The sequence below is a fragment of the Trichoplusia ni genome, chromosome 21 (assembly GCF_003590095.1).
Source record: "Trichoplusia ni isolate ovarian cell line Hi5 chromosome 21, tn1, whole genome shotgun sequence".
Classification (NCBI taxonomy): domain Eukaryota; kingdom Metazoa; phylum Arthropoda; class Insecta; order Lepidoptera; family Noctuidae; genus Trichoplusia; species Trichoplusia ni.
The window spans coordinates 2,743,382-2,757,758 of NC_039498.1; the positions used below are offsets into that span (position 1 = coordinate 2,743,382).

The 14,377-nt window shown below is 36.6% G+C and overlaps 1 protein-coding gene across 1 annotated transcript in view; it reads left to right on the forward strand.

The window, feature by feature from the left end:
* LOC113504150 (PDF receptor-like) overlaps positions 1 to 13,452 on the forward strand; it is a gene marked incomplete at its 5' end in the record, with an annotated part of 40,431 nt that extends 26,979 nt beyond the window's left edge. The window contains 10 exons of the mRNA XM_026886312.1: positions 1,402 to 1,505; positions 1,637 to 1,778; positions 2,964 to 3,193; positions 3,464 to 3,533; positions 6,029 to 6,114; positions 8,482 to 8,665; positions 10,709 to 10,812; positions 11,436 to 11,552; positions 12,199 to 12,321; positions 12,635 to 13,452. Of these exons, the coding sequence (XP_026742113.1) occupies positions 1,402 to 1,505; positions 1,637 to 1,778; positions 2,964 to 3,193; positions 3,464 to 3,533; positions 6,029 to 6,114; positions 8,482 to 8,665; positions 10,709 to 10,812; positions 11,436 to 11,552; positions 12,199 to 12,321; positions 12,635 to 12,650 (1,176 nt within the window). The remainder of the gene's footprint in view (positions 1 to 1,401; positions 1,506 to 1,636; positions 1,779 to 2,963; positions 3,194 to 3,463; positions 3,534 to 6,028; positions 6,115 to 8,481; positions 8,666 to 10,708; positions 10,813 to 11,435; positions 11,553 to 12,198; positions 12,322 to 12,634) is intronic.
* Positions 13,453 to 14,377: the final 925 nt, after the last annotated feature.

Consider the following 14,377-nt stretch of genomic DNA (forward strand, 5'->3'; position numbering starts at 1 on the left):
TTTAGATGAAGACTGTTTGCAATATCACGGTGATATGAGTATGAACTAAGTGACTCAGTGGAGACTTTAACTTTGGGAAAGATCTTGATAAACTTGGAGTTTAGTTCTTTTTCATGCAGTTCAAGCCATATTACTAGCGGTGCCAAAATGTACCTAATTATGCTAGGATTTCTAATTCTGTGTACCTACGGTCTATTCTGGGGACTTTTCGAAACCGACTAATTAATTCACATTCATAACCTGTTTAGCGCTGTCATTCATTGTTTGTAAATTCATTCATGTCAAATTCACGTACAACTAAAATAGAACGATCCTAAAGAGAAGTTCATCAACTGGTGTTACGAGAAAACGTTTTTAAATATCATTTACGAATTGGACGTAATGTCAAAATTACTGATTTAAGGTAAGGAAGCGTTACGCCCTTAAAAAATATTTATCAGAAATAGATTTATTGACGTAAATGAAGGGGGCTTTTCAAACACTTCTTAAATATAATCGCTTACAAAGCCTCATTACTCCCGAATTGAGCCCGGCTGTTGTCAAGGCTTGACGAAAGCGAAGTGAACTGCTGATTTGATTGTGTTATTTATATTTTGACGTGTCTTTAGAGCGTGATCAGTGCAATGTATGCTACATACATGTGTACAACATACCTCAGAGAGAGAAAAAAGGCTTCATTGCTCAATGTCTCATGGATAAATTTATGCCTATTTTTGGTGGAAATGTATTCAAATATTGAACATACTACAAAAAGAGTATTTGGATGAATATCCCTATGTAATAATTGGCCCTCGTTGAATTCATAAAATAGAAATCACCGTCGAATAGCAACAAATACCATGCATTGAGTAATGCCAAAATTCAAAATCGTGATGTTGTTTATGCAAACAGAATATTCTCTATAATGTTACTATATTCAATGCTTGTGTTAAAATGAGATATTCGCTGCAAATAAGCTCTGCATTTACCGTACCATATGAAGCGAATGAACCGTTCCTCTACAATAATGTATATGTGAGTCTTATCTCCTAAAGCTTAAGACTACTTTTGCAGTGCATTCTGATGCGTATTCAGCGTAGTCCTGACAATAATAAGCATAACATTTCTGGGATAAAACCGTGGACAAAACTGGGATTAGAATTCAGAGCGACATGGATGAGTCTAAGATAGGTAGCGAATCAAAGTTAAGATGAGCAATAGGGGAAAATAATAATATTTATAAGTATTCTTTGTTGCGCAACTGGTGATAACCATTTTCCCTGGGTATATATTCACAGACCTGCTATAACACAAACCTTCAATGATTTAGATTTGTCATATCGTCACCCATTTCGTCATGTCATTGTATTTGTTAATTAATTTATAGGACAAAAATATCACTAATGAATTTAACTTTTTCAGGCAAAATTCCGTATCGCTGAAATAACTCGTTATTTGGAGATGGTAGGGTACTCAATCTCTTTTGTCGCTTTGAGTATCTCTATGCTTATATTTACTATGTATCGGTAAGTTTTTTTTCAAATTTTCCTGATCACTCAATACATGTAAGAAAGTATTTTTTTTTCAAGATCTCGTACTGACCTTCATCTTCAATGCGAATTTATTTTCGAATCTTAATGTGTTGTTGTTTTTTCAGTTCTCTGCATAACCGGCGCACCTTGATACACCGCAATTTATTTGCATCGATTTTGGTCGAAATTACAATTCGGCTTGCTTTATATTTTGATCAATTTTTTGGACGTAGCAGAGAATCAAGAATCTACGGCATTAATTCAATTGTAAGTGATTAATTTTTGTCGAAACAACATTATTGACCTTAAACTGTTAAAAGAATACGATTCGTTTAGGAATTTTCAATATTTTGATCGCGGCTGTTTAATCCGTATTACACCGTATACACTTCGTCTAATTACACAATCTTGCTGGCTACACTCCTTGAATACACAAGTTTGGAGCTGCAGCAACACTTACGGGCACTAACTACTAAGGCAGTATTTGACTCGGAGGCCTAAAATACGACAAATGGCCTCAGATTCTCAAGACACACTTGCGCAATGACATGTTATTTATTCAAAAGTTCAAAAATAAATAAAGTCTACTTGCCTACACTTTAACAGACATAAAAGGGTAGTTTGATGTTACTAGTATAAATTTTAATGTTAGCGTTGAGGTAATTTTGCAAAAATTAAGTTGTAAAGTATTATTGACCTTAATGGGAACATGACGATCTTTTTTAATCTTCTACGTAAAAAGAGGGTTTTACATAAGTTTTAGTTTCGTCTGTCTGTTCGCCCAAACGAATTGAGCGATTTCAAATTAGGTAAGGGTAGGGGGCTATAGTTTTTACTGTCATTAGACCGACAAGGTGTATTTTTTTTTACACAATCGTGTTTAACTAAATTCAGCGATATATGTACATTACATCAGAATAGCTTTACATCTTTTCCCTTCGACTCCTAATAGTCAAATTGTGAAAAACAGCCCAAAAAAATCATTTTTAATATTTAGTTTTTAAAATGATGATTATTTATACAAATTTTCAGCAACATCATGTCAGGCAATATCACACATACAGAACATCCAGGGACCGCCTTACTAAAATTATTTTTGAATAGAGATGTCCCTTAGATAGGAAATTGAAAAATATTAGCCGAGTATTTTTCCTTTTTTCTGAAAAACTTAATTTGTCAAGTCAAGCTACTGTAATTTTTAAAAATGGCATCTTGTGACGTAACGATTTTATATACACAATAGTGACGTCATCTGTAAGTTTCATTCACTGTGATTTGGATCAATTTATGTTCACATTTCTACATTGTCTCGGGTCCCTTCCCTGTCTTTGTGGTAACTTCGTTGTATCTGAATTCCATAACACGAGTGCTTTAGCAACTAACTTAGGGTTTAGAACAATGTATGTGATGTTGTCCGCATTTGTTATTTTAAAATCAAAATATTTTCTTTAGCCCTACCTCTGCGAGGCTGCTTACGTCTGCTTAGAGTATTCCGTCTCTGTGATGTTCATGTGGATGTTCATCGAGGGAATATTTCTCAACAACTTGGTCACGAATCGGGCGATGCGTACTCATTGGTCGTATACCACGTACTTTTTGATCGGCTGGCTTGCCCCTGTAGTTGGAACGGTGGCTTGGGCCATAACGACCGGATACTACTACAAGGACGAAACGGTTAACAAGTAAGTTTAATTTTTAAGTTTAGTTAACTTTAGAACTGTACTGTTACGTAATAAAAGTATTGAGTATCTCAGATCAATCTTATTTATGAGATGTGGTAGCTAGAGGAATTGATAAGACTTAGTTTTGTTAGTGCATCATTGAGGCTTAAATGGATTCGGGATTTCACATTGGTTTAAGCTATTTATAAGAATAAAAAGTATCAGAAATGTCCATAAAACATATATCCTTCGTTTTATAGAATGTTTATTAACGTAAGATTATGTTAACAGATGCTGGTACGGGTATAATTTCCATTGGTTCTATTGGCTTGCCCAGGGACCTAGATGTGGCATCATCATAGTAAGTACAACATTACAAGGACAGTTACTGTAAGAGAAATACACACTTACAACATTTACAACTCTGTTTTAAACAAAATCCATACTCACAAAAAATACTAAACAAAATTGTTTGTAGTAGATACAATTTGAATGGGATACATTTGGAAAGAGGGTATAAGTCTATACATAGATTTCACTGAAATTCTTTGTTGATGACCACCAAGATACAGACTTGGTTTAGTTTGTAAAACCACCTACCACTAAATATATTCTTAGCTTTATTCTAAATGAACTATTTCACATATTGAAACAATATTTTTCGTTATCCCAAAGCAAATCTGGTTGCATAAAAATTCAGGTTGAAATTACGAGAGCAATTAGTCTTTACAGGCGCTGATATTAATGTCAAGTGCATTCGAACCCGATTGCGAAACATTGAGTTTACCGAGTGGTCCTTTAGCCTGCAACGGACGCGTAAAGAGCTGTCCAAAAACCGTTCCCCGACACAACAATACACGGACGCTTAATTTCTCGAAACATTAATATATTACTGGGACTTTTGCGGTTCATTTCGAAATAGTTTGATGTTTTTCGAGAGTCGATACGTATTCATTTCACAGATGGAATATGAAAAACAGCTGTATGGTTTTATTCCAATAAATCGCTGCCAAAGTATTCAGTTTCTTCCAACGTAAATAAAAACCTTGATTGAAAATTATATTAGATTGCACTGAATTTGTGTAGATTGTATTCATTTTATGTTTGTCCTTCTGATACGTATTAGAGTTATCAACGTAAAGGAATCAAATGTAAATACTTCAGATAGACAGTAATTATGTAAAAGTTGAGCGAATTATGAAAGTCTAAGGCGATACCGGTAGCATCAGCAGTGGTGACATCAGCTCCCATCCTAATACAGATACTAGATATCACTTCACTTCAGTACAGCAGTTATTCAGTCTAGAGTAGAAGTAATTTAAAGATCAGATCCAATGCAATTATTCAATTTTAATTTAGGCTAAACAACAATTATACGTTGTTAGTTTGAAAAATGAACGCTCCATTTTCATCAATTCGTTGTATCCTCATGCAACTGCACGCGATCAAAGTTTTACAATTTTGTTCACAATTTTCAGTTTTTTTAATTTGTACGTTGCGTGCTCAGCTCGTCGATTGCTGCACAAGCGTACAGAGACCGGATTTTCAAAAAATATAACCGCGGGCAACGCAATCTGTATGCTTGTACCAACGTTCAACATCCAATCTACCTATTGAAAATAGATAAACATTTGAAGAACCGTGCAAAGGTATCAAAGTTTAGAAAAAACTGGAAAAAAACACACAAATTCAGTGATGGATGTATGTATTGGTATTTGACTTTGAAACATGGCCTTTACAGAATGTAAGCGACTGAGAACGTGAAATTAATTTCATGTTATATTGGTGATAATTAATTTCAATGCAAGAGACAGCCTACGAAATCATAAGCAACCCATTACCACACAATTATCGGGCAAATACTGAACCTAAACCAATATCTCGCATGGATGCACACGATGATTAAATTGATGTGCATTATCAGTCGCCTTTATTTAACGATATTGCATTTAATTACAACATACCTGGTCAGGGTACATGAAACGGGAGAGAATTCAATATATTCAACCGATATCGAGATTATTTCACAAATTCAACAAAAGCTTATTGTGAGCTCTTGAGGTTTTTATTTATTAGTAGGTCCGCGTTTTAAAGTACTCGCTTTCATAGTTCGCAGGAATTATAAGTAAATTATATAAATATACAAAGTTATCATTAGTGTAGTAAGTAACATAGACTTTAAGCCTGTGTTGTTCTAACCTCTATGGATCATATTGGTAATGTAATTCATCATAATTAGTATAGTAAAATTGTAACTGCGTAAGATTTACGCATGATCAAGCAATTACAGACCTTCAAATAATTTTATATATTTGAAATTGGATGTTTGCAAATAATGGATCGTGTTGGAAGACGTTCAGGATCAAGATCAAGAAAATAGAAAACAAGCATTTTTTTTACGATTTCCTACTATACCAGCCAATCTCTTCTAATATATATAATTCCCGTGTCACGATGTTAGTTACCGTACTCCTCCGAAGCGGTTCGAGCGATTTTTATGATTTTTTTCTCAGACCTACCCAATATATTGGCTAGGTCTGAGAAAAAATAGAACGGCATCTATTTTTCATACCCCTAAGTGATAAGGGTTGCACACACTAAAAAAAAAGATTTAATTTTTTGGACGAAATTGTTTGTTTTTATTTTTTTATAATGTGGCATTAAAAATACATACAACTAGAAAAAAAATCGGCAAAACAACGTTTGCTGGGTCAGCTAGTATACCTACTATATCTATATATTGTAGAAGTTGACAAACCAATTAACTTCAACTTCTTTTAACAAACATATTTCGTTTTCTATCCCTATCAGGTACTCTACTAAGTCGATGATATTTTAATGCGAGTTTTTTTACAGCTGAATCTGCTATTCCTGCTGAACATCATGCGTGTCTTGGTACTGAAACTTCACCAAACCATCAACTCGGACATGGAGAAAGTGAAGTACGTATTTATTTGTGTGACAAAGTTCAATACTTTGTTACTTCACTAGTTTAATAACCAGAGCTGTTCTGTTTACTGGAAACTTGTAAGGTCATGTCTTTCTTATTAAAATTTATTTATATTTTTAGAGGAACATGCTAAAAACGTTTTTTTTACAAGATTGTCTAACAAAACCGTCCACATAGTTTCTCTGTAGGATCTCAGTGGTTCGTTCGTTAGATACATATATAGGCAGTCCGATAAGTACTTAGTCCACAAAAAAGAAAAGTAAATTTTAACTAGATACACCTGATCCTGCGATGGAGCTCGTGGCTGTGCTATAACCGCATAAGTGATTCGATCACAGGTAAAGCTATGCTTGACGCGGTTGGTCCGTAGATGGGTGACCATCTTTGTCATAGCGAGTTCCTCCGTGTTTCGGAAGGCACGTTAAATTGTGGATCCCGGCTGTTATTCCTACATCTTTGACAGTCGTTACAGGTAGTCAGAAGCTTGAAAAAGTCTGACAGCCAGTCTAACCAAGGGGTGTCGTGTTGCCCAGGTAACTGGGTTGAGGAGGTCAGATAGGCAGTCGCTCCTTGTAAAATACAGGTACTCAGCTGAAACCGGTTGGACTGGTAGCCGACCCCAACATAGTTGGGAAAAGGCTAGGCCGATGATGACTTGATCCTGCGATGCTACAATTTCTTTAACCCATCTGAAATATACGTGCTTTGGAAAGGTCTACAAAATAGGCCTCTGGTGCAGCGAAGACCTTCTCATTCGACTGAAATTTCTGCCAGCAAGTGTCTTTTTCAATAATGGAAACAAAAAGAAGTCACACGGTGCCAAATCTGGAGAATCGGTGTATGGGGCAGCTTTTCGTAGCCTGATGTGACCTATTTGTCTGCAGCTATGGCGGAGCTGTGAGTTGATGCGTTGTTATGTTAGAAAATCACTTTTTCTTCGCCAAGTAGGGTTGTATTTTGTCCAATAGTTCGGCATGGTAGAGCCCACTGACCGTTTTGCCTGTCTCCAGGTAGTCAATGAAGATCACCCCTTGTGAATCCCAGAAAACGGTGGCCATTACCTTTCCAACCGATGGGATTGTCTTCGCCTTCTTTGGAGCTCTTCTTTTGCTCTGAAAAGTCCACTGTTTCGACTGTTCCTTGATCTCTGGCGTGTACCAGTAAATCCAAGTTTCGTCAAAGGTCACGAAACGATACCAAAATTCCTTCTTATTGCTTTTAAGCAGAGTTAGGCACTGTTCTGAAGTGGTCTCGCGGGAGCGCTTATTGTCCGGAGTGAGTAAACGCGGCACCCATCGCGCCGACAGCTTCCTCATGCCCAATATTTCATGCAGAATGTCTTTTGAGATGCCTACTGCCTCAGCTATCTTGCGCTCCTTCAATCGGCGGATTACCATCGACTTTTGTTACTTTATCCTCCGTGGTTTTAGAGCACCTGGGCGTTGCTCATCAAAAACTGACGTCCTTTTCGTTCGTACATTAAAACTCATTCAACCGATTTTTTGACGGGTACCATCGACGGAAAAGAGCCACCGTACACAGCATCCAAGCTTTAATTTCGTGGCACGATTTTCCTTCCAATAACGAAACTCGAATCACTGACAGATATTGCTCTTTTTCCATTTTTCTAAAATCCTCACACACGGCTGATTAAAAAACGCGGCAAAACAAAAAATCTATACCAATATGGCCGAAATTTTTGAAGGTATTTTTAAAAATATATTACGAAGTATAGTATAGTAAGTAAAATGTATTACGAAAGTAGCGCCTTCCGGCGGTGAGGCTAGGTTCTTATCGGACTGCCCAGGTAGTCTGTAAATAGGTAAAGGTATAGATAGATAGATCGAATATTTTTTAACACATGTCATAAGTACGGGATTGGATAAAAATAAATAATTCCAGGTATATTAATAGCTATAGTACATAATATTGATGTAATGATGTAATGATGTACTGATATTTTTTTAATGCTCTTAAATTTTGTTATTCTTCAATTAGTCTGATGCTTCTAGCGATTTCACCGCTTTTCTATGATAGGTGTACAATAAAGAATATTCTATTTTAGTAATGATTTATACATAAAGTTACATTTCGTTTTATGAGTTACCATTCCTGAACTACAACTTTAAAATATGTATCACAGCGCAGTGGTCATCCATAGATCACATAGCTTTGAGTATCTTTTAATTTGTAATAGTATGAGATAAATGTTGTTTTCTGATTGTGATTTTGGGAGATTTTGTTGTATTTTGACGCTGTTTGTTGAACAGTTACAGGAGATATTATATGAAAGTCACCAAAACAAAAATGTAGAGCCAAAATCTAGGCATTTTGAACCGTATTCTGTTTTGTCTGATAGGAAGGCGGCGCATGCGGCCTTGATCCTGCTACCCCTCCTCGGAATGACGAACGTGTTCAGCATGATTGAAGCTCCCCTGGACAGTTCCGTTGCAGTTTTCGCGACCTGGTGCTACGTGACACACTTCTTCAGATCCTTTCAAGGTCTTTTCATCGCCGTCATATATTGTTTTCTGAACGGCGAGGTAAGTATGATGTGTTTGAAATGCATCTTTCATTTATCTGTTAAAAGGCTCTTTGAAATTTAAAAAAAAAGTATCCATTTAGGTTAAGTGACTGTTAGGGTTATCTTAGGTGTTAATAAGTGTTAATTTCCAGAATGGAAAATTTACACTGGCATACAAAATTGTTTGTATAACTGCATTTCCTACTTTTTGAAAAATGTGAACGACAACAAAGAATTGTTGCATCTATTTCCATTGTCATACGTAGCAAACCTTTTTGGTGCCTTTTCTTCACGCCATTATTCTGAATAAGGTCAGCTCTCAAGGAGTATATTTCCAGGAAACTCGCACGTCTATTGAATATACAAATAATTGTATGTAACAAGTGATAACCTTAGCTGTAGCAAGAAAATGTTACCGGAAAAGTACCGTTTGTTGTGCACCTCAAAGCTGTGTTGGCTAACTTGGAATTCTTTTGATGGGCTTAGATATGAACTGAACGTTTACAAAGCCTGCATACATGAATGTGGGTACAAGCTTAACTATACAAATAAATGGGATATATTAATGTAGGGGACAGCTTTAGTGAGGGATAAGCTGCTTGCAACTCCTGCCTTTTTATCTAGAACATTAATAGAACTGTTTCAGGAAAGCATTACTAACACAATTTGATATTCGAGAATACATCTAATATTACTCAAGCAAGTTTGGTACTGAGAAATTATCGATTGAAAATTAATATTATTACGGTATAATTTCGAACTGCAGACGTCAGCCTATCAGTTCTGGCTGTGTTTACCATGTCGATGGAAACGTATAGTAGCGTATGCCTTTGGGTGTATTAAATACAAGCTGACAAGCCATCGAACCCCCGACGAGAGAAACGTCAGTTACACTTGACATAAACGTTTTAGGTACATATATACTGGACATTGCACAGTGACAATGTTGTAAAATTAATTCTGCAGAATTCGGCCTTACAAATACTCAAATGGTCAACCAATGAATAGTTATCGTCTTTACAGAAGGGCGACTTTATTATGAAGGTATTTTGCTTTTGCTTTCTGATAAATGTTTCTCACATACAAATTCCATTTTTTTGGATAATGTACGGTATTCTACAATCAACAAGTTTTAACAGTCAGCACAATACCTACTTTGTCAAATATGAAGTCATTTATACGCAATCAATGAAAACAGACGAATCAGACAAAACGGATGACGAAAAGGGAGTCCATGAGCGAATCGATATAACAATTGTTATTTTTTTATAAATTATTACCACGTAAATGAATGTTTCATGATCCCTCAAAAAAAGTATATTCGACAAAAAAGTTAAATAGTGATAAAATACACGGGAAATGGAAAAACGGTTTTCAAAACGAAGCATATCTGCCATATACATATCCACCAAGTCGAGCAATTGGTTATTACATCTTTCAACTGCTTAAGATAAAAGTGTCTGCTGCGGGGCAGGTATCAGCCCGCTGACGATTAACCCCTCTAAGTGCTACACCTCTAATATAATTGACCACATGAATGCTACGGACAATGCTATTCTCGTAGCCGAAGAAATTCACTGGCATTCGAGTCTATTGTAAGATTACGACTAAGTATAACGGGAGGCGGTCAAACATTTTGATTTAAACAAAGTATTAGTTTTAAAGCCCTGAAGCTAGACCTACAGGGAGATACAGCTTTGCTGTCTGGCATCATAGCGCTTAAACGGATGAATTATTCGGTAGAGTTCTTCGTACGTTTGATAAAAATCGGTAAGAGATAGCCGCCATCGGATTGTGTACAATTAAGCATCACAAGTCCATTCATACATAATATAAGGGTATTTTTTTAATCACAGAAATCACACACTACGAAAAATGTATTTGTGCGGTTTAATAATTGCACAAATTTCTTTCAAGGGTATCAAAAACAAAAGTTCAATACAATAGCTAACGTTTTCCGAAGTTCGATAAGATTTTAATTTCAGTTGGTTTGAAGAGCCTTTGTTATAAATATTTCGGCTGGTCTCATTGGCTTTTAAAACATCTAATATATTTCTCTCAGGTTCAGACCGCAATCAGGAAACACTACGCTAACTACCGCATCATGCGCGAATACCGCCGCCGCCGCCGCCAAAACGTCAACAGCATTTCAGCTCTTGCTCTAAGGTAAGAACAACTTATTCACCAGATTGCGATGAGCTATGCTGGTTATGCATTTTTACTAACACCTCTTTCAAATGAAAAGGCATTTTATGGATGGTAGGGTACGAAGCTCTTTCTTTTTGATTGCCTACGGCGAAAAGAGACTTTTTATTTTTTTATCGAACTTCCTCTATTGATTTGTCTAAGTTACGGACATTTATGTTATACGTCTAACGTTATAAGATAATATGTGACAATAATCTTTCTCTGAATTAAAACAATGTTCATCCAAGCATTCGCGTATAGCAGCGCAGTAAATGTGATAACGTCTGTTCTGTTAAGTTTCCACTTATCTTCATATTAGTGTCGCACCGATATCTCTGCACATCGACGTCTCTAGTATTTCATTTATTTATTGCAATGTTTACTATTTGATCATGTTTTCTAGGAGAGCGACGAAACGTAAGACAATTAATCTTCAGACGTAATGCATCGTATAAATAAAGGCTGATTTCCATTAGATCATTTACTGGAAACGAATGATTTTGTCAATATTTTTTTTTAATTTTTTGATGTGACTTAGTGACTTAGTGACTTGATGTAGATCAGTCTTAGGGCAAGTCTACGATGGTGATGCTTCGTTACAGAGACGCAATCGCCATCCGCGAAGAGTTACCGATGCAGGAACTAGGAGGAGGGCCGGGCTCATCCACGACAAATAACGCTATCATTTCGGACCCCGAAGAGGACAGTTGCACGGTTGAGTGAGTACAACACATAACTTAGGCACGCAATGCAATCTTTTGCAAATTCAACTCATCTGTATGACACGCTTACTATTAAATTTCGGGGTCAAACGAAGTAGTTACAAAAAGTTTTGAAGTGTTTTTTATTGGGCCCTAAAATAGAAAGACATAAGAAATAGTTTGAATAATAATATAAGATACTAGCGATTCTGCGTATGCGATTGTCTATAAGCGAATATTAAATGTTTTGTGTGAAATCACATTTGCTATACAAGCATCTCAATGCTTTTGCGACTAACTATATTGAGCTGTGGCATCAAACTGCTTACTGCCGAAATGCCGTGTATATTAATTACATATACATTTTTTCTCCTTTCATATATTCCGTATAACAACAGTGGTGTCGTACGGAGACGTGATATTATAAGGTCGAAAAAGTTAACAAGTGTTTGCTATCAGACTTCCAATCTTTAACTTAGCTGTGTAACAGCCTCTAATTAAACTCAACGTGTCAGCTCTTAAAGCAACACGATGAGCACAAACGTGGCGCGCATCCCTGAACAAATCGCGCGAATTCAGTCATATGACGAAGACGATACGCTCAAAAAGTCAACAATTCCCAACCCGCTTAAATCTCTCGAAAAATCGTTTTATTCTTGTACAGGTGTCAGACTCTATGCTGCCACCGCCCGCCGACTCCACCGCGCCGCACGCCAGTCGTCGTCCAGTTCGCCGACCCCCCCCTCACGGGCGAATGCCCTGCTGTTCCTGAGGACTACTACGACCCGTGAGTATCATAAGGAGGTTATACTATCATCAAATCCCCGAACACTACTAAGAATGTGCCTTTTGCTTAGTAATGTTAATTCGAAGCCTTAATGTGTTTTTCACCTTATTTATATTAAAGTGACACTGTCATCTCTCACTTTTATCTTACAACATCGCAAATTACGAGTTACAGAAAGAAATGGGATTTTTTTACGTACGGGTAATAGACGGAGTCAATAACGTCTCTAAATTCATTCGTTTGCTTCTCCCTAAGTTTGGTTGCCCGACGGCAATCCTCGCGGCATTTAGTTACGTGGATCTTATGCTTTCAGGCCGAGGACCACCTGACCCTCACGCTGGCCGAAGTACCCGGTCACCCCACGCGCTCACCGCGTGCAGTTCGAGCTGGGTCCACGTGCTGCGCGCATGTAAATCACTCGTGTATCAGTGATACCAAGGACAACTCTCGTATAGACGAGAACTCTAAAGAGTATGTTAAAGTTTATCCAGTTCTGATTGCATATCGAGTGCTGCAAGCAAAAACAGCGTCTTTCGTCAACAGCGGTTATATTGTATGTGATCCAGCGGCAGATCGCGTATCAAGTTACCACATCAATGCCGTCTCAAACAATGCGCGTGTCATTTCTCGGCAGCGCTTGCAAACACTGTAAGTGATGAACGCGAGGCGGCAGAGAGAATGGATGCATAACTGCAATGAAAACTGGGAGGTGGTGAGTGACGTGGGAACTTCTAAAATTGTGTGGTGCTAAGAAAAGGACTTGTCATCCCTGCACAACTCATACGTACTATGTGTAGTGAGTGACATTAGGGTGAAGCAGCAAGAAATACCACTTAACAGTTTGTCTCGAAACGACGATTTCACAGCATATTGTATGCAATCAGTATTGTAACAGGATCACGTGGTCTTTAGTGTATTTAAATTATGTAGAATAATTTCGCAATAGTATCTAGGCTGATAGAGCAAAAAGAAAAGCTTTCAATACAGTTCATTTTCAAATAAGCTTGCTAAAAGAAGACAGCTCGAGACAAAAGTCTGATTAAAGCTCTATAGTCATTTAATTTGGTTCTGTTGAGAAGACATTATATTAAGGACTTCGCTTCACGCAAATACCGCTTGCTACGAAAAAAAAGAAAATAGATAAAAAATCACAAAAAAATTCAAAAGAGATAAAAAATACAAAAAAAGAAATAAAAAACCAAAACCCAAAAAAATCTAGTTGTAAGTTGTAGTTTTCATTCTTGTAATTGTTAAGTGTAGATGTTGTTAATGTTAGGAATTTGTCGCATAATGGTGGTCTGGTCTTCGCGAGAGCATTTCTCGTAGAAATAACGTTACATATTACAATACGAGGTAAATCGTTCGCCACACGCTTTATGCAATGGTAGAAGGCTGTTGCGCCGTCGGCAAAACGGAAGCTCAAACAACTACGGGCTTTAGATACAAGTATTTTAAAGGCAATTACAATATTTCAGTATAAACGTTTTAAAATTACAAAACACAGCGCATGGTTTATAAAACTAAGGAAAAAGTTTAAACCAATTTAAAATCAGGATTAGAGGCAAAAATACGCGAGCAGCCGAAAGGCAGCAATCAACCTAGGAAACTACTTTTCCAATAAATTTAAAGACGCTGTTATTTGATCGAAACATATTTTTTCCAAAAGGAATATTAGTCAAATGTTATAAAAACTTTTATCAATTTAAAGTCAGAATAACACGAGAAAAAAATAATTTTGGCAGCTTTTTTGGTACTTTGTAGATGCGATACAAAGGCGACCACTGTGCGATGAATTTTAGATAATTTCTAATCTGCTTATGACGTAGTAGGATTTATGTAGAGCGGTTTTTCTCAATTTATATTATTAGTATTACTTAGTATTATAGTAGATTTTAGAGGACTACGATGTTGATGAGGATATGAATAGAGTTATAAAAAAAAAGCGTACCGTCTTATGAAAGTAGAGTAGACAGATGAAGCTGGAAGCGGCGTCCTCCTTATCTCGATAACTTTAAAAAGTTTTTAAGCACAGATTAACTATGATTTTTCTCAATAT